Consider the following 20,635-nt stretch of genomic DNA (forward strand, 5'->3'; position numbering starts at 1 on the left):
AAAATATAAAAATAACAAGTTGGCAAGGCTTTCAACTTTGACACTGTAAGGTGTTTATGACTATCATATCACTACATACATTACATATTTGAAATGATGCATTAGAATACTCTGAATTATGAGTTCAATGAAGTGTGAAATTAACCTAATTTATTCCAAGAAAGTACACAATGACAAAAAATGAAAAAAAACAGAAACAGTTCTGTGGGTGAAAATCACCAAAAAGAAGTTAACATGCTTTTATCAGCTATCCATATTTAAGTATAAGTAACTTCCAGGAATATAAACCCTAGTTAGATAAAAAATAAACCTGGTGGCATTTGTGGCTGGGGCTAGGATAATTTCCACAGTGTGCATCTTTTTTACCTGCGCCTTGGAGCTTCTGGTGAGTCTGCAGGAGCAACTCCCCGAGCCACAGATGCCAGGAATTCTTGTCTCTTCTGCTGTACAAGGCATGCTGCCTTGATGATCTTGTGGCGGGGTGTACGAAGGTAAGGCCTATTGACTTTTTGGGCAAGGTCTTCAGTGACCATTTCTAGGTCTGTCTATGGTTAAGAGAGAAAAAAGAAGGATTATAGGCCAAGTACGTTAGTCAATTGCAAATCCATGGTCTATCTGGTTTCTCAGTTAAATCTAACTCTTTTGAAGTCAGAAATTAATCCAAATTATAAAATCACTTCCTATTTGACACATACTCCTTTTTTACAAATTTCACAAAAATAGCACTCATTTGATAGACATTTATAACAATGTAGAAATGGTATGGATTACAAAGACATAGTATACCAGCTGTCTACAGGAAATTTATCATTTGTCTATGTGAAAAAAAGAGAGTAAATTTCAAGGCACTACACATGCAAACACATGACTGCGTAGTGTAGATGTAGACCAAATGTAAATGCTGAAGGAATCTGAGGCAAGGCAAGACCCCTGTGATCTGAGGTTAGGTCTGAAAAGCTTCATGGAGAAAATTAATATTAAGCTTTTAAAAGAAATGTAGGATATATGTTAGTAGAGAGCAGTTCAAAGGGGTGACATGAAAATTGTAGCAAGAGAAGAAAGTTTGGTGGATTAAAAAAAAAGAATGTACAATGAAGTTGGTTAGCCACAGTGATGTCACTTGGCTTAGGTGTTTTTGTTTTTAAATGCTGTAACTTTTTCAATTGGACTTTTAATATAAACTGGTAAATAGCAACTTTCCCATCTAGTATATAATATGGTTTCATCTTTGAAGATAAAATTTCTAATTACATAATCAGAATTAGGCCATATTTCAACATCAGCCAGTGTAAAACAAACAAATAAATGTGGTAGGAAATGTTTGCTCAGTCAATAGCTCAGAATTGACTCAGATCTTACAGTGGCAAATTTAAATATAAAAAAATTTCAGTTTATTACTGGTTAACTTTTCCTTTATTTAAAAACCATTCTAAAAATGAAAACAAAATTGTTTACTGGTCACAACCAAATAAGATAAAACTTAGTTATGTGGTTGAAAAAGGACAAAATCTGTTTTTTTATAATAACTGCATTTAAATTTAATTTTAAAAAGATATCTTACTTGCATGAGTTCAAAAATTTCTTTCTTTGTGCTTTTAGGTTCTAAGAAAAATCCGTATGGATAAGAACACTTGAGAATGCGTCGAGTTTTTAAGAGCACATGAACTGCATCTTCAATGAAAGTGGTATCTGGACAGCCTCCTTCAGCTATAAAGTAAATCAGGCACAGTGAAAAAAAACTGTTTTGCAAATATGCTGTTATACTATTAAATGACTGAGTTTTCTTAAAAAAACACTCACAACAAAGGATCTCTGGGAAGAAACTGAAGTAGCTGTTTGATAGTAATAATTTGGACGACTAAAAACCTACACAAAACATTCATGTGTGGCTTGTATACATTTATAAATGAAGCACACACTGCAGCTACCTAGGAGCACTAATGGCAATCATGAAGGAATGTGTACACCAAGTCTGGATTCTGTTCTTACCCTGTTGGTTAAACAAATCTAGCTTTAGGTCAACTCCTCTTCACTATGTTTTTCAGGTTATCTTTACTGAAACTTTGCTGATTAAGAGATAGGGGCACCTGGGTGGTTCAGTCAGTTCAGCGTCCAACTTCTGTTCAGGTCATGATCTCACAGTTCACGAGTTCGAGCCCTGTGTTGGGCTCTGTGCAGACAACTCAGAGCCTGGAACCTGATTTGGGTTCTGTGTCTCTCTCTCTCTTTGCCCCTCTCCTGCTCATACTCTGTCTCTCTCTCTCTCTCAGAAATAAATAAAACATTAAAAAATTAAAAAAGAGTTAAAAACAAAGGCGGGTGGTGTCTGGCTGGCTCAATCCGAACAGCATAAGACTCTTGATCTTGGGGTCATGAGTTTGAACCCCACATTAGGTGTACAGATTACTAATACAAATAAACTTAAAAAAAAAAAAAGAAAAAAGAATTAAATGCCCTGGTAAGTTGTTTGCTAGGAAAAAAAAATAGCCTAATTATGATTATGCTTCTGCAAAAAAAACATTGTAAGAAAAAGATATTATGGGCAACTAGAAAACTAATGCTAGTAAATAAAATATATCAAGGAGAGAAAGAAAGGGAGGAAGACTGAGGAAAACAGGAGATGAAACTGCCTTAATACTGAGACTATTCCTTTTCCAAGTATCATTATAACATTCTAGCTTTCTCCTTTAACTGCAAATAAAGGGAAACTAAGCAGTAGAATCTAGATTCATAAGTACTTTTGAAAATAAGATTATTCTGCATGCTCGTGGAAAGAAATTACATGTGTACGTACACACACTGATATATACAGACTATTGCAAAATACCTACCCTATAAGAGGGATCTGAACTAAGATGTAAAAAAGGAAAAACAAAACAAAACAAACACCATCCCCCACTATGACATGTGTGAGAAGTATGTGAAGGTTTGTTTCTTAAACCTTTCCAATTCTTACATCATTTAATGTATCTTATTATGTTGTCTAGAACCACCAGAAGGTTCAATATAAGCAGTAATTCACACCTACAGATATTTACTAAATGTTTGCTATGTGTCAGGCATTGTTGTAAGTATTAGGGACAGCCTGAAAGGGACAAAAATCCTTGTTCGAAGAAATGTAGAATGTGTGAGGGTTTTGTCTTTTCAATTTTCACTGTGGACAGTACCTCAAGAGTTTGATAATGGCAATATAGTTACATCATTACCAAAGTCTAAAAACTAGTAATTAACAAGGAGACAAAGCTGCTATTGATACTTTTTCTCCTACTCTAATGTATTTAATTTATGCTTACCATCTTAATTAGGGAATTACCCTCATGAAAAGGGGCTTTTTATAAACTAGAGCAAATACAATTACAATTGCATTTTTAGGCTGAAAACCTTTTATATATAAGTTATGATTATTTTAAAAATGTGACTTTTTAAAACAAATATGGTAGAACCTATGCTCTGTGTGGTCATTGTGAGATATTATATTTTAATGATGCAAACAATTCTTAATCCAATTTAGGAATTTTTTTGGATTTCCATCTTAGGATCTGTAAGTCAGCCCTATCACGTCTTTGCTTTTAGACTCCGATGTGCATTATTTATCAGTGAGATGATTTCTCCCAAAATTGTACTTGACTTCCATCCCATTAGGCACTCTGCTAAATTTTCTCAAGAAACTTTGGGACTTCAGTCACACTACAGTTGGGGGGGGGGGGGGGGCATGTGAATCTTGCTCTTTTGACTATATCAGGGATGCTTTTTAGGCCCTTTTAGGGCCCATCCACTGTTTCTGATATTGTAGAACATTAGCAGTGGTGCAGAGGAAGCAAAACTATGATGTATGTTTATCTGCTAATAGCACAGACTACATTAAGAGGAGCATATGAGGTAGTCTGGGTAGAAAATCTAATTACAGGGGACTCAGCTGCTGAGATGCACTCTGGGCTTCAGAGAACTCTAAGCAGTACCAGAATGAGCTAATGGAGATCATGTTTTCCTTGAAGGGCCTTAACCTCCTACCAATTAAGTGACTTAAGCATGGAAAAGGCTATTTTATATTAATTATCACACATACCACTTATAACTTACTTTCTTTGAGAGCTCTACTCAATTGCTCCATCTTTTCTTTGGCTGTTTTAAGAAGGCGTTGTTCTAACTAAAGGAATAGAAATACATAATTTATATAATTTTATTTATTTACAACAGTATAATTCAGAGCATTTGAAATGATTTGGGACATACCTGATAGCTATGCTCATGGTTTTTAAATCTTGTATAGTAGTGCATAAATCTGTCAAGTTCCTGAAATCGTTTGTGTTTTTTCTCAGCCTAGGAAACAAAAGTCCATAAATGACTTTTATAAATAAAATACTAGCTATTAAGATTGGGGACTTTTGTCACTTAAAATTTTTATTAGTAATAGGTAATTGTGCATACCGATTTGCTGATTATTGAGAGAAAAAAAAAAAAAAACCAGTACATTTTTAAGGCTACCAGAACAAAGTCTTGCATTTGTATTCTCTGTGATAAACCATTGAATCTATGATCCCAGAATGTAAGGCAAAGATGCCTCTCGAGACCTTCATTTATCAGATCTTCGATGTTTTACTACGTTGCTTGTTGCTATGGGCTGAATTGTCTCCCCCCAAAATTCATGTTGAAACCTTAACCAGGGCCTATGTATGAGGTGATCATTAGGGTGGGGCTTTAATCCAGTAGAATTAGTGCTCTAATAAGAAAAGAAAGAGACACCAGAGGGTTCTCTCTCTCCATACCACGTGAGGACATAGCAGAAAGAGAGCCAGCTCTCTGCAAGCCAGGAAGAGAGTCAACTACCAGAAATCGAATTGGCAGGAATCTTGATCTAGGCTCCAGAACTGTGAGAAATACCTTTCTGTTATTTAAGCCACTCACTTTATGGTATTTTGTTATGGCAGCCAAGCAAAGAGATTTATTATATGCTATAACATAATACTGTATTGTTGACATTATGCTAAAACTGTTAAGTCATTACAGAGACAGGGATATCTGAGACTTATCTCTACCAATATAAAAAAAAAGGAATATTAAAAAAAAAAAAGCTCTCAAGTTGATAGACCTATTGTGTTTAAATTAAAGGCTATTATAAAGGCCTCATTATAACAAAGATAGGAAAAGAAGAAATGCAAAATACTTGCAATGGTATTAAGTGGCTTAGCCAGAGGCCTTAATTTAAACAGTTGTTTACCTCCACAGTCATTTCCTTGGATTGCTCCTCCACATGTTGAATGACTTCATAGCGAGTACATCTGTAATAACCTCCTGTGGAAGAACTATGTTTTTTCCATTCTTCTAGGCAAATCCAGCAAAAGTCATACTTGCACTTCAAAAGAAAACATATATGCAAACATCAACCTGTGTTAAGATGCAAATTGTTTTCTGATTTCTAGTCAACCACTTTGTAGAGATTAAACAATTCTGCCTCTGTGACCAGGAATAAATCTTCATAAAGACATGCCATCTTTTTCAATGTGTCCTCTGGGAACCTCATCTGCACTATGAAAGATGTGGGGGTAGTTCAAAATTACTGCTGATGAGGATAAATGAAAAAGTAAATCATAATATTATGAAGTAGTATCAAGGAATCTTTAAAAATAACAATAGGAGGGGTGCCTGAGTGGGTCAGTAGGTTAAGTGTCTGACTTTGGCTCAGGTCATGAACTCGCTTTCATGAGTTCGAGCCCCACGTTGGGTTCTGTGCTGACAGATCAGAGCCTGGAGCCTGCTTCGGATTCTGTGTCTCCTTCTCTCTCTGACCCTCCCCTGCTTGTGCATGCTCTCTCTCTCAAAAATAAAGATTTTAAAAAATTAAAAAAATATATCAATAGGATATTCTTTCCCAGTGATAAAGACAGATACAATATTTAATATTTGATTTTCCCAGTGCATGGTAGTCTTACTTTGGTCTCTGAAGCTTCACCAGTCTTCATCAGAAGTTGTTCTGATGACTTTGACAAATTGGTTTTGAAACCAGAAACAAGTTTGAAAGGTTTCTAAGTAGGAGGACTGATATAAAACCTGTTTCTCGGGGCGCCTGGGTGGCGCAGTCGGTTAAGCGTCCGACTTCAGCCAGGTCACGATCTCGCGGTCCGTGAGTTCGAGCCCCGCGTCGGGCTCTGGGCTGATGGCTCAGAGCCTGAAGCCTGTTTCCGATTCTGTGTCTCCCTCTCTCTCTGCCCCTCCCCCGTTCATGCTCTGTCTCTCTCTGTCCCAAAAATAAATAAACGTTGAAAAAAAAAATTTTAAAAATAAAAAAATAAAAAAATAAAACCTATTTTTCATTTTTAAGAAAATTTCACTTTCTTAATTACCAAAATTAGCAGATAATGCCAAAAATATGAGAATCCCAGTATGAAAATACATCCTTTTTAAATGCTTACAGATTGGGGGTCAGAAAGATCTTCTCATTTTAAGTCTGTTTTCTTCTGGCACTTTTTTTTTTTTTAAACAGTTAAATATTGGAGCTGTTCAGAATTTATCTGGGTATACTGTATACAGTATGGATTCAACTTTCTTTTCCACACAGCTACCCAGTTATTTCAATTCTATTTACTGAACAGTTCATGTTTCTCCACTGATTGGAGATCCTCCTTTATGTAATATATACTAAATTCCCACATATCTGTGTCTATTTTCTGGGCTTTCTATTATGTTTCTAGATTAATCTCTAGATTCATGTTCCACCACCATGATGTTTTAATTATTGAGCTTTTACAATAGGCTAGTATCTGACAAGGCTAGTTCCTCCTTAATGTTATTTTTCAGAGTTCTCCTAGCTGTTCTTGCTTTGTTTCTCCATGTGAACTTTTGAATTAGCTTATCTAGATACAGAAACAAAACCTGCTGGTATTTTTGTTTGGAATTTTTCTATCCAACAACCTTTCCAATTATCATCTTTTGTGTCCTACACAAAAGGGGGTCTTAAGGTTTTCTTCATATAAGTTTTGTGTATTTCTTAAGTTTCTTTCTAGATAAATGAGGTTTTCCTTTTTAGTTTATATTCTATTTGGATGTTTTTGGTACACATGAAGGTTATTGCTTTCTGCATATTAATTTTCTACTCTAATTTACTGAATTTTGTTAGTAGTTTTTAAATTGATTCTTGTGGGTTTTCTGCAATCTGCAAAAAAAAATTTTTTTATCACTTCATTTCTAATTTTTGATCTCTGATTTCTTCCTATTATCTAAATATGTTGACTGGTATCACCAGTCCAAGTTAATACTATTTGAACAGCTCCTTATCTTGTTCTTGATTTTAGTGAGAGTACCTCTAGTATTTCCCATTAAATATCATGCTAACTTTTGGACTGAAGTAGATTTTTATCACACTAAGGAAGAGTCCATCTATACCTATTTCTTTGAGTGTCTTAATAAAGAATGGTTGTTGATTTTTTTGTCAAATGCCCTTTTGGCACCTATAGAACATATATATGGTTTTTCTCTTTGGATCTACTAATAAGACAAGGTATAGCAATTGCTCTTAAAAAGCAATAGCTTAAAAAAATTTTTTTTTTGATGTTTATTTATTTTTGAAGGAGAGAAAGACAGAGCTTGAGGGGAGGGGCAGAGAGAGAGGGAGACACAGAATCAGAAGCAGGCTCCAGGCTCCAAGCTGTCAGTACAGAGCCCGAGGTGGGTCTCAAACCCGTAAACCATGACCTGAGCCGAAGTTGGAGGCACAACCGACTGAGCCACCCAGGTGCCCATCATTTTATTTTTTAATGTTTGTTTATTTTTGAGAGAGAGAAACAAAGTACGAGTGGGGGAGGGGCAGAGAGAGGGAGACACAGAATTGAAGCAGGCTCCAGGCTCTGAGCTGTCAGCACAGAGCCTGACATGGGGCTGGAACTCACCCACTGTGAGATCATGACCCGAGCCAAGGTCAGACGCTTAACTAACTGGGCCACCCAGGCACCCCCAGCAATAGCTTTTTAAATACCGAACCATTCTTGTATTCCAGAAATAAACCCCATGTGGTCAATTACTTCTTTTTTTATAAAACAAAATTTTCTAATTGAGATATAGTTAACAATTATATTAATGTTTTCTGCTGGATTATATTTGCTAAGATTCCCCCCCTCTAATATCTTATTTAGGATTTATGCATTATTGTTCATAAGTAAGACTGATCTATAACTTTCTTTTAATATTTATAATCTTGTCAAGTGTTGATATCAAGGTTCTCACTTTATAGTAATTTGAAAGTTTTCATTTTTAAAAAATGTTTATTTTTGAGAAAGAGAGAGACAGAGTGTGAGTGGGGAAGGGGCAGAGAGAGAAAGGGAACCACAGAATCTGAAGCAGGCTCCAGGCTCCAGCTCTAAGCACAGAGCGCGACACAGGGCTGGAACCCACTAACAGTGAGATCCTGTGCGACCTGGGCCAAAGTCAGATGCTTAACTGAGCCACCCAGGCGCCCCTCATTTTTTTTTTTTTTTTTTTAAACAACTCCCAGAAATAGTTTAAGTCACAATAGAATTGCCTATTCTTTAAAGGTTTGATAAAATTCTATTGTGAAACTGTTAGGGCCTATTGCTTTAAAGAGGGGAGATTGCTGAAAAACTTTCTGTCTTCTATGGAAATAAGTTTGTTTGGGTATTTCTTCTAGGATCAGTTTTAATAAATTATACTTTCTTAGAAAATCAATCCATTCCACTCCAGGGCGCCTGGGTGGCTCAGTTGGTTAAGTGTCCGACTTTGGCTCAGGTCATGATCTTGCAGTTTGTGAGGTCAAGGCCCACATTGGGCTCTGTGCTGACAGCTCATACCCTGAAGCCTGCTTCCGATTCTGTGTCTCCCTCTCTCTATGACCCTGCTCTGCTCACACTGTCTTTCAAAAGTAAAAATAAACATTAAAAAAAAAAAAAAATCAATCCATCCAATTTCAAGTTTGCTTTATTTATTGATTAGTCCCCTTAATTCTTATACCATGTTTTTGAACTCCCTTATCTTCATTTTTTTCTTATGTAAGCTTAATGGTTGATCTTATCTTAAAAAAAAAAAATATTTTTTGGATTTATTAGTTGTATTGTTTTTCAGTTTTTAAGTCACTGATTTCTGCTTAAAAAAAATCCTTCCTCCTGGTAGTCTCCAAGTTTATTGTTTTTCTAATTTTTAAAGTCATATGCTTAAATCATTCCTTATTTTGTATTGCTTTAATAAGGCTAGAGGACATTTCTGAGCAGTGCTTTAGATATAGGTACTCAGGTTCTGATAAAGTAATATTTTCATTATCCTAGTTTTCTATATATGCTTTAATTCCCACTTTTACATCCTTTTTTTTTTTTTACTCAGGAGTTGAGAGATTTAAATTTTCCAAATGGAAAGGCCTTTTGTACCTTTATTACTAATTTCTTTTTTTTCCTTTTTTAAATTAACTTTTAAAAAATATTTTTTTAAATTTACATCCAAATTAGCATATAGTACAACAATGATTTCAGGACTTGATTCTCTAATGCCCCTTACCCATTTAGCCCATCCCCCTCCCACAACCTCTCCAGTAACCCTGTTTGTTCTCCATATTTCTGAGTCTCTTCTGTTTTGTCTCCCTCCCTGTTTTTATATGATTTTTGTTTCCCTTCCCTTATGTTCATCTGTTTTGTCTCTTAAAGTCCTCATATAAGTGAAGTCATGTGATTTTTGTCTTTCTGTGACTAATTTCACTCAGCATAATACCCTCCAGTTCCATCCACATAGTTGCAAATGGCAAGATTTCATTCTTTTTGATTGCTGAGTAATATTCCATTGTAGAGATATATATACCACATCTTCTTTATCCATTCATCCATCAATGCACATTTGGGCTCTTCCCATACTTTGGCTATTGTTGATAGTGCTGTTATAAACATTGGGGTGCATGGGCCCCTTCAAACAGCATACCTGTATCCCTTGGATAAATGCCTAGTAGTGCAATTGCTAGGTCGTAGAGTAGTGCTACTTTTAGTTTTTTGAGGAACCTCCATACTGTTTTCCAGAGTGGCTGCACCAACTTGCATTCCCACCTTTATTACTAATTTCTATTTCATTCCATTATGATAAGAGAATGCTGGTATTACTATTTCTATTTTCTGCAGTATTACTGAGATTTTCTTTGATGAACAATGGTCAATGTTTTTGCTAATGCTCTATGGATACTTGCAAAGATGGTGTAATCCATATTTTCAGGATATAGAGTTTGAATATACAGCAATCAGATATACCTTAGTAATTATGTTAAATCTTCTGTATCTTTACTAATTTTTTCTTTACCTGATAGGTCATGAACACAGAAATGAATTAAAGTCTCTGTATTCATCTAGCTCTTCACTAACATGCATTTACACAATAAATTGTGAATATCAAGGTTCTGAGAGTATGCAGGTTTTGTTGTTTGCTATTAGCAACCTCTGTGCCTAATTTGATACAAGTACCCTTCAGTACAGCTTTACTGATTATCTCCAAATTAGTGGCAAAACTTTCTACAAAATAGCCAAATTTCATATTCTATTAGAAAAAGAATACAGAACTTAAATAACTTTTATTTTTTAGTTGCAGCATATAGTTTTACAGACTCAGTTGAAGAAAATTACTGTAAGTGATTTAAAATGTGTGAGAATGCAAAACTTAAATAGTCTCCTAAAAATTATCCAAAAGGAAATGAATAAAAGTGGGTTTTTTTCCTGAAATATACAAAACTATTTTTAAAAGGCTAAATTTGTTATTCTTCTGTTTTTTTAAAAAATTTTTTTAATGTTTATTTTTGAGAGAGGCAGAGTGTGAGTGGGGAGGGGCATAGAGAGGAGAAACAAAATATGAAGCAGGCTTCAGGCTCTGTGTTGTCAGCACAGAGCCCGATGTGGGTCTCGAACCCACAAACGGTGAGATCATGACCTGAGCCGAAGTCGGATGCTTAACTGACTGAGCCACCCAGGTGCCCCACTATTCTTCTAAGATGTTTAACAGTTTGATTCCAGAAAGTAAAAACTGTGTATTGCGTCACAACACTGTGACATTAATAAAAGTAGATTATGACTTAGTCATTATATTACAGCATGGATTCAATTACACATGATCTGTTGTTCCACCTTCACATTTAAAAAGAAAATTCTAAAAGTATAAAATTTTTCTGTAGCAAGGTTATTACTTTCTAGATGTCTTTCTTCTTCTGTGTCCTAAGAATTATTTGTTAGTTTCTTTTGTTCAATGCAAATACTTCAGATGGTATATTAGACAAGACTATTACGTGTGCAAGTAAATGTTTCTTTTAAATGCAACAGAAGCTTAAGCAAAAAGCTGTTTAAGATAAAAAATCTTAAATCATTAGCCTGATGAATTCATGAAAATATTCACTCAATACGTATTTATCAACTACTTACTACTGGTAGGTGTTTGAAGGAAATAAAGGTAATTATCGGATCTTGCCTCTTTACTGACTCTTTATTAGTAGCCCAACTGCTGATTTTTTATGGTCAACCTGTATTTCTTTACACATCTATATAGTCTGTATCAGATTTTCTAAGAAAAAACTAATAATGGATATTGGAGAGAAGACCACAAATAAAATACTTTTGGCCTGACCAGCTGAACTAATAATAAGCACCTCTGAGCATTTTGCTCAGAACACTGTACTACATTTTTTTCTTCTTCCTTCTTAGGAAATCATTACTGTCTCACTAAGACAACTAATTTATATTAATTTTATAGTACTAATTAGCTTATAAAAATGATCTGGTAACTGCTATCATTTTTTATGTAATAATGATAATGATCATTAGCTTTAATATTAAAGCTCAAGTCATACTGGGGCTCTTGGGTGACTCAGTTGGTTAAGCGCTGGACTCTTGATTTCAGCTCAGGTCATGATCTCATGGTTTATGGAACTGAGGCCTTGTTGCGTTGGGCTCTGAGCTGACAGTGCAGAACCTGCTTGGGATTCTATTTCCCCTCCTCTCTCTGCTCCTCTGCTGCTTGTGCTCTCTCTCTCTCTCAAAAATAAATCAATAAACTTAAAAATATATATAAAAAAAATCAAGTAATACTTAGAAGATATTGATGTATTTAATATTGGAATCTTCTGAACTATTTGGGTTTCTTTCACAATGTAAATTAGAAAAGTTACATTATCCTCTCAATTTTAAGTAATTATTTTTTATGTACATGGAGCTTCCAATGAAAAGAAAAAAATTGGATATCATTATAATTTTAAAACAAAAATGTTTATAAATTTGGCATGGATTAATAAAATATTTATTAACCTAATCCAGAGAATTTATTTTAAATATGGCAGTTTCTTTCTATGCAACTATGTCAGGAGGGTAGTCTTCCAAAAGTCATTATTTATATTAGTTATTTTTTGGTCAAGATTTTTGTTGGCATTTTCATTTCCATTATTTTTAAGTTTATTTACTTATTTTTGAGAGAGAAAGTGAGAGCATGAGCAGGGGAGGGGCAGAGATAAGGGAGGGGAGAGAGAGAATCCCAAACAGGCTCTATGCTGATTGTGTGAGCCTGATGTGGGGCTCAATCCCATGAACCATGAGATCATGACCTGAACCGAAATCAAGAGTCGGACACTGAACTGACTGAGCCACCCAGATGCTGCAGCATTTTCAATACAGGAAATAATTACTTGTTTGATTGATGATTTCATTAGCAGACTTAAAGTCTGCCTACAATCTTAGGTACCTTTATTATATAGCCACTTACACATAGACACCAAGATTTAGATTTGGACCTAGCGGAATTGCCTGGGTCCTGACTTGGGCTTTGAAACTAAGCTGTGTGCTCAAAAGCCAGCTTTGTAAGAGATCTCTATATAAAGTAACACTTTATCATTTAATATTATTATTTATATACAGGCAAAACTCTCAAAATAATCACTAAGAGAGATGATTAGCAGGGAAAGATTCAGGCATTTTTGATCTTCTGGCCAAATATCACTGAATCCTTAACCTATTTTTAACATTCATCATGAGTATAAAATATAGTAGTATAAAGCAATACTTATGTCATTCAACAAAGAATATAGAATTTAATCTGCTAGAATCCATCTGAAACCCAGCAACATTTTTATGCTTGTTTCTTCTTTGGATTAACAGATTAAGATTTTAACAGCAAAGCATGCAAAATCCTCTTCAACTTCTTACCTTGGCACACTGCATGTGATTGCATCCCTCATTCTTCTGTATCGGAGACTTACAGTTAGCACAAGGCTTGGAGTTCGTTAACAACCAGAGACAATTGGCAGCATCCTCATAAGCTTCACTAACTCCTACAACTTTGGGATATTAAGCACAAACACAATATACATGATTTAGTGTATAACTTCAGAGGGAACCTCCCCCTACCCTCTGTGAAAGTGTTCTTTGTAGGCTGTCTCTAAGTTTTAACCACGTATTTTTCTTTTCTTTTTTTTTAATGTTTATTTATTTTTGAGAGAAAGAGAGACAGAGCACAAGTAGGGGAGGGGCAGAGAGAGAGGGAGACACAGAATCTGAAGCAGGCTCCAGGCTCCAAGCTGTCAACACAGAGCCCGATGAGGGGGTTGAACTCAAGAACCATGAGATCATGACCTGAGCTGAAGTTGGACGTTTAGCTGACTAAGCCACCCAGGCGCCCCAAACCATGTATTTACTTTCTTATTAGGATCTATGGCAAAGTTTTAAAACTGCTTTATTCTGAATAGCAGGATTATAGGATAAGGAGGTGTATTCCAAAAGCTTGATATATGAAATATGATTTAAAGATTTCTTTCTAAAGTTGTGTTCAAATAAATTGGGGAAGAAAAAACCCATTTTAAAAAAGCAATATATTACTGTCTGTTTAAATTAACTATTGTAGAAAGAATGGCCCCTAGACCATAATTTCTTGTGGGTCAGTTGTAAACATAATGACCAGATACTTTTCACCATAGTAAAAAACATGAAAGTTATATTGAAATATCAATATTTTTATCCATGAAAACTTCAGATAAACTAAAAATGAATCCCATGTGACATGTCTAAAACTAAGCTTATCATTTCCCTTAAACCTGCCTCTTTCTCTATTCCCTGTCCTAGTAAATGGTATGATCATCAACCCAGAGTCAATCCAGGAAGACCATGATTTTGGACACCCTCCTTTCCCTCACCTGCCACATTCCATTGTTTCTACCTCTTTCTCTTTGTTTATGTCTCCTCTCAATTCCCACTGCTTACTGCTTTAACTAAGGTACTCCACACCTCTTGCCTAGACAATTAAAACACACAAAAAAACAATCTATTTCCCTGGCTCCTTCTTCTGCCCCCGACTTCTACTATACTGCCTACACAGTGATCTTTTAAAAATACAAATTGCTTTTTGGGGTACCTGGGTGGCTCAATTGGTTAAGCGTCCAACTCTTGATTTTGGCTCAAGTCATGATCTCACAGTTCCTGAGATAAAGCCCTACACTGGGCTCTGTGTCGATAGCGTGGAGCCTGCTTGGGATTCTCTCTCTCTCTCTCTCTCTCTCTCTCTCTGCCCCTCTCCCACCTGTGTGTGTGCTCTCAAAATAAATAAGAGAAAAAAAAATAAAAAAACCAGTCTCCTTTAAATCTTTAAGATGCTCCCCACTGACTGCCAAGATAAAATAAAACTGCTTTAGCAAAAAATGCAAAGTCCTTCATGATTTGGCTGCTGTCTACCTGGCAAGCTTCTCCTACCCTCTAACCCCACACTAATCTTCTATTCTTCATCTGAAACTTAATTTATTCTACTTTGATTTGAGAGCTGCAGTCTTACGGAATGTCATGGTTTTTAAAGATTCTAAATCTTACAATTTATGTTTTATAACCAACACCCCTCCCAGCACCCCAAGAGGAGAGTTAGGAGCTAGAGAGTGTTGCAGATGCACAATTAAAAAATCATTTTTTTCCTCCCTGCAGTATTGTTTGTTTTGTTTTCTAGCTCTAAGTGCACAGGGAAGCTCTACCTTTTCTTTCCTGAAAAAGATGTCCAAAACTCACTTTGACATCAATGCACATGGCCCATCCAATCAAGGCCCTGAGTACATGCAGCCACTCTCAAAAGGGTGGGGTAGTTAGTGTACTGTTAAAAGCAGGTGAGAAATCAGACTCGTTGAGTTTTGAAGTTTAAAAGGAAAAATTACCCAACCCTAGAGAGGGAAGGGAGACAAAGGTTTGGGCTGGCTGACCTCTGGGACGTGACTCAGTATATGAACTGGAAGAGCTGAGCACTATGATTAGCCCTTCGATGGAGCTTAGCAGTGGAGGAGTGGGGCTGTCTTGCTGCAAGGAACCCCAAGTGCCTACCTACTTACGTTTGTTCAACAACAGAACAGCAGCTACTGCTGGACTATGAAGCACTGTTTTTCAATTTCACCACATAGCAAAGTGAGACAATAACAGCAATGAACGGACCAGACTCCACTCCAGTACTAAACCCACTTGGTAGAAGATGGTTTGATTAGGGTGTTGCTACAGAGAACTCTCAAGTTAATTTAGTGGAGAACAGGAGTTTCAGAAAGAACTTACTATACTTATAGTTAATCAGCTCAAGCTGTGGAGGTAATGCCATTTACAAAGGGTACTGCTTTAAAACCTAATCACTAAGTACAATGTCTAGTTTTTTTTTTTTTTTTTAAGGAGTGGCCTTTCTCCTCCTTTCAGCATCAACATTATTTTTAGCTCAGAGGCTCTAACATATTCTTATGGCTTTTATTGTCCATTGTTATAATAAATAAAGCACAAAGCCATTAAAACAAAGCAAGCTTGTGTGGCCTGCAACATAACAGTTTTTTTCTACCACCCTCGGAGAGAATGCTAGTTCCTGTGTTCTAGAGGATTGTATGAAGTAAATTGTGTTCAAGAAATAACTATTATTATTTTTTTTTTTTTCCAACGTTTATTTATTTTTGGGACAGAGGGAGACAGAGCATGAACGGGGGAGGGGCAGAGAGAGAGGGAGACACAGAATCGGAAACAGGCTCCAGGCTCCGAGCCATCAGCCCAGAGCCTGACGCGGGGCTCGAACTCACGGACCACGAGATCGTGACCCGGCTGAAGTCGGACGCTTAACCGACTGCGCCACCCAGGCGCCCCAAGAAATAACTATTATTAAAACAGAAACTTGTAGTGGGAAAAAGGCCTTTACTTCTAGTTCTCTCAACATGCTCATTTCATACATGTGCCTTTTGTATATACTCTTCTTCATACCTGCAATATCTATCTCCCTTCAGTCTACCTGGTAAGTTTTCTTCACCCTGAGTTCCAGACTCTTCTCTTCAATTACATGACTATTGTACCTTGATCTTCCTTCCTCAATAATCTAGTGTGCTTAGGTCTCTTTGTAAGAAATATTAACTTCATTTAATCAAGATTAGAGCATAACAATTTAAGATCTACTAGTAGAATCAACATGTATGTAAGTGAAAAAAATGTTGATTTTAAAGACTGACTTCTTAAAAAGACTATTTGAATTTTATTCAATAACCATTTATTATGTAGTATGGAAAAACTGGCCTGAAAATTTTTATAAATTAGCTATCTTTTCACAGAATATATAATCATTCTCCTTCTTGCTCTCATTAGACATAATAGAGGCGGTTTCAGTGCTGAAAAATAGTATTTGAATCCTTATATTGAATTCTTTGAACTAATCTTAGTATATCTTCTAATACTTTTTTCTCATTAGATTTTGTCACTCCTTTTGAGTCTCATAATTCAAAGACTTTGGAAAACTGGGCATAAAGGAGAAAATGATCTCAGGAATTGACAAGTTCAGTTGAAAATGCTTAGGCCAAAGATATGTGACCATGATCCAAATTAATATGTAAACCATACAGCATTAAATCATACTTTTCTTTCTTGGAATATTATTTTTATATATTTAATGATGATGTTCTGCTTAAACATTTCAGTTGGTCCACTATTGTTTGCATTAAGCCTTATCCTAAATTTCATAAACTTCAGTGGCCATTAATAGTGGTCAACAGGTCATCACATTTCAGTATGGAGGACAATGAGAAAATTCCTAGGTTTTTCTCAGCAACTGGGAACTTTTCTGCAGTCTTGGCTTTGGTCCTTCTCTGGTAGACAACTTTTTAGGTATCCTCAGTCTTTTGTCTTCTATCCAATTTTCTAAAGTTCCTCCATTTTTCTGAATTAAAACCCTATTTGGAACTCTTTAAATGAATCTTCGGTTTTTAATTTGAGGTCTCCCTGTCTCTGGCCACCAAAGTAACTATGTATAGACTATATATACACCATTTTCTAGTGCTTCTATTTCTCTTCTCTTTTCATTATCAGAATCATTATCGTATGTAAAGATATTTTGTCACAGTTCCACCAATAATATGCACTTACTAGCTAGGTTGTTCTCTTTCTCTCTCCCTAGTAAAAACTTATTTGTGGGTATGGAATGATTGACCAATTTTACAATGTTAAAAGATAACTAAAAATAATCACCCATTTCAAAATGCTTGTTTTATATCTTAAATCAGACATGGCCATTTTCTACTCAAGAATTAAATTGTACTCAAGAATTTAAATTTCTACTCAAGAATTAAATATATTGTACTAATTACTTCCTGTTGTGCATTAAGTCTTCTAGGCAACTGGTAAGTACACTAGATTTACAACTTAATAAAATTACATCTTCTTAACTCTCCTCTCCTACCTGCATTGCCTCTGTCTTGTTCCAGCCCTCATATCCTCTTACCTGGACATTCTGAAGTTTTCTCAGAAATAGTGTTCTTACCTACTGTCTCAATGGTCCTCATTCACCATCCACACTTCCACCTGAGTGTTCTTTCTCAGTAAGCATTTTTGATTATCACTCTCCGACTCAAAACTCCTTTTCAGTGTCTCAGGATGAAGTCAGACCTCCCAGCATTGCACATAACCTCTACCTCGCCGCACCCGTGACACCTGATTTGGACTTCTGCCTGTGCAGTCTCATCTCTGGTGCAGCACCTTCCTTTGCACTGGTTTGTACTCAGTATCTGCAGCCCTTGAATACACCATGCTATCTCACAGCTCTGCTTCACCCAAAGCCCCAGTACCCTTCCTGTGTGCGTGAAGTACATCTACCAGTTCTCAAGAAGCAGCTCAAGCACCAATTCTTTTATAATGCTTTTCCTCACACTCTCGTAGAGAACTGGTCTTCTCTTGCTCTCTTCCCTCCCTCACAATGTGCCACAGGTATGCTGTTCTTTCACAGCATTAATAATATTTCTTTTTCTTAGTTTTGTATATAGCTGTCTTCATCTCTAAAATGTAAATTTCAAGTAGCGGTCACCTTATTTCCATATTCTAATATAAAATACCACTTAATAAATGTTAAATAAATAATAAAGATATCACTTAAAAGCAACAAGTTATTTCTAAGTTTTCTCAGCATCTCTTCTAAGCTGCAGATAAGCACTTGTAAAATCCCACTGGACATCTCCACATATATGTCCTACAAGACCTCAAGTTAACAATGTCTGTAACAAAACTCATTATTGTTCCCTGAAAGTTACTGTTTTTTAAAAAATATTTATTTATTTATTTATTCGTGTGGGGGTGGGAGGAGGGACAGAGACAGAGGGACAGAGAATCCCAAGCAGACTCCACGCTGTCTGTACACAGCTTGATGTGGGGCTTGAATTCATGACCTGTGAGATCAGGACCTGAACTGAGATGAAGAGTCGAACGCTTAACTGACTGAGCCACCCAGGAGCCCCAAAAGTTACCCATAACTGAATTTCCTAGGCTGACCAATGATCTACCCTCTTACTCAAATTAAAAATTCCCCTCCCTACTTTGATCTCTCCTTCAGTCTAACCTTCCTAGTCATCACTTATCTTTATAAAAATATCTCAGATGCCACTTCCCTACTTAAAAAATGCATTCTATGGCTTATTCTGTTAATAAAATAACTTCAGACAATTTGGCAAAACTTCACAATCTGGCAACACCTATTTTTCCAGCCTCATCTCTTACAAATTCTCCCATGGACATTAATGTTAAGCTTCATATAAATGTATAAAGAAATGTAAGTAGGTGGGCAATAGCAAACCATGTCTAATAAATATGTTTCTTGGTTCCCGAAGCAAAAAGAGAAAGCAAAACCCAATTGTCTTGTCATGTTTAAAGGTGTTGCAGGATATTAGTATTAATCTATGAAACTCACACATGTACACAGACCCATACATATCAGGAGAATAGGGAAAATGGATGGGTGTCAAGGGAGCAATGCAAGCTATTATCTGGGATTCAAGAAAGACACACAACGTACCTGGGGAATAAAAACAATCTATACAGGTGTTTTTGATTTGGGAAGTTCCTAGCATGTACCAGGTACTCAAAAAAATATTTGCTGAGGAGGGTCTGGGTGGCTCAGTCAGTTATGAGTCCGACTTCAGGTCATGATTTGTGAGTTTGATACCCACTTCGGGCTCTGTGCTGAAAGCTCAGAGCCAGAAGCCTGCTTCAGATTCTGTGTCTCCCTCTCTCTCTGCCCCTCCCCCGTTCATGCTCTGTCTCTCTCTGTCCCAAAAATAAATAAACATTGAAAAAAAAATTAAAAAAAAAATAAGCATAAGCAAAATTAAAAAAAAAAAAAGAATTGGAAATATTAAAAAGAATTGTTGATTGAATGATAGAACGTACAGGGTAGAAATATTTAATTGGATCTCACCATGAAATATCCTAAGATTATCCATTTCTTTTTCTCCTGGATAAGGGACATAAGCCTTCTCATCATGTGAAAGGTATCTCCCTCATTATCAATTAATAAACTGATATTCTGGTTTACACAGTAGTCTCTTCTTCATGGATTTGAATGACCCTGAGTCAATGCATAAAATGAATCTTGTGAATCTAAAACGCTAAGGACAAGCTCTTGGGCAATGGTATATTGCCTGATAGAATACAAAACTGTAGGGTTTCATAGCTGTCAGCCAGACTCTGCCAGCGTCACTTCAGCTGCTGACAGGAATAACTGCCAGATCTCTGCCTCTGCAGATATGCTAAAACCCAATTCCTCTCTCACTGTCTTCAGGAGGATTCTTTAAAAAAAAAAAAAAAAATTTTTTTTTAACATTTATTCATTTTAGAGAGAGCACAAGTAGGGGAGGTGCAGAGAGAGAGACACACACACAGAATCTGAAGCAGGCTCCAGGGTCTGAGCTGTCAGCATAGAGCCTGACATGGGGCTGAACTCACGAGCTGTGAGATCATGACCTGAGCTGAAGTCAGATGCTTAACCGACTGAGCCACCCAGGTGCCCACCTTCAGGAAGATTCTATGACACCCGCCTGCCCAGCCTGATTTACTCTCATCTTTATCCAACTATAGTAGTTATCATGTGATACTGTAATGATCTGACTGCTTCCCTTCTAGCCTATTACTTTTTGAAGGCTGGCATCATCATCATGTGCTTTACTCATAATAAGTATAGGTTCACTGAGTGAATTTTTTTTTAATTTTTTTTAATGTTTATTTATTTTTGAGAGAGAGAGGGACAGAGTGTGAGCAGGAGAAGGGCAGAGAGAGAGGGAGACACAGAATCCGAAGCAGGCTCCAGGCTCTGAGCTGTCAGTACAGGGCCCAACAGGGGCTCAAACTCACAAACTGAGAGATCATGACCTGAGCTGAAGTTGGAC

At 36.3% G+C, this 20,635-nt stretch overlaps 1 protein-coding gene across 4 annotated transcripts in view; it reads right to left on the minus strand.

Annotated features, from left to right (window-relative positions):
- The window catches only part of ANKIB1 (ankyrin repeat and IBR domain containing 1), a 148,346-nt gene that overhangs the window by 10,368 nt on the left and 117,343 nt on the right, over positions 1-20,635 (minus strand). For all 4 annotated transcript variants that reach the window (XM_086696413.1, XM_025929646.2, XM_086696411.1 and 1 more), the window contains exons 11-16: positions 13,155-13,285; positions 5,219-5,353; positions 4,234-4,320; positions 4,081-4,147; positions 1,562-1,707; positions 367-545 (exon numbers count right to left, since the gene is read on the minus strand). In XM_086696413.1, the coding sequence (XP_086552539.1) occupies positions 367-545; positions 1,562-1,707; positions 4,081-4,147; positions 4,234-4,320; positions 5,219-5,353; positions 13,155-13,285 (745 nt within the window). The remainder of the gene's footprint in view (positions 1-366; positions 546-1,561; positions 1,708-4,080; positions 4,148-4,233; positions 4,321-5,218; positions 5,354-13,154; positions 13,286-20,635) is intronic.

This window comes from Puma concolor, chromosome A2 (genome assembly GCF_028749965.1).
Source record: "Puma concolor isolate L17-30 chromosome A2, mPumCon1.1.hap2, whole genome shotgun sequence".
NCBI lineage: Eukaryota > Metazoa > Chordata > Mammalia > Carnivora > Felidae > Puma > Puma concolor.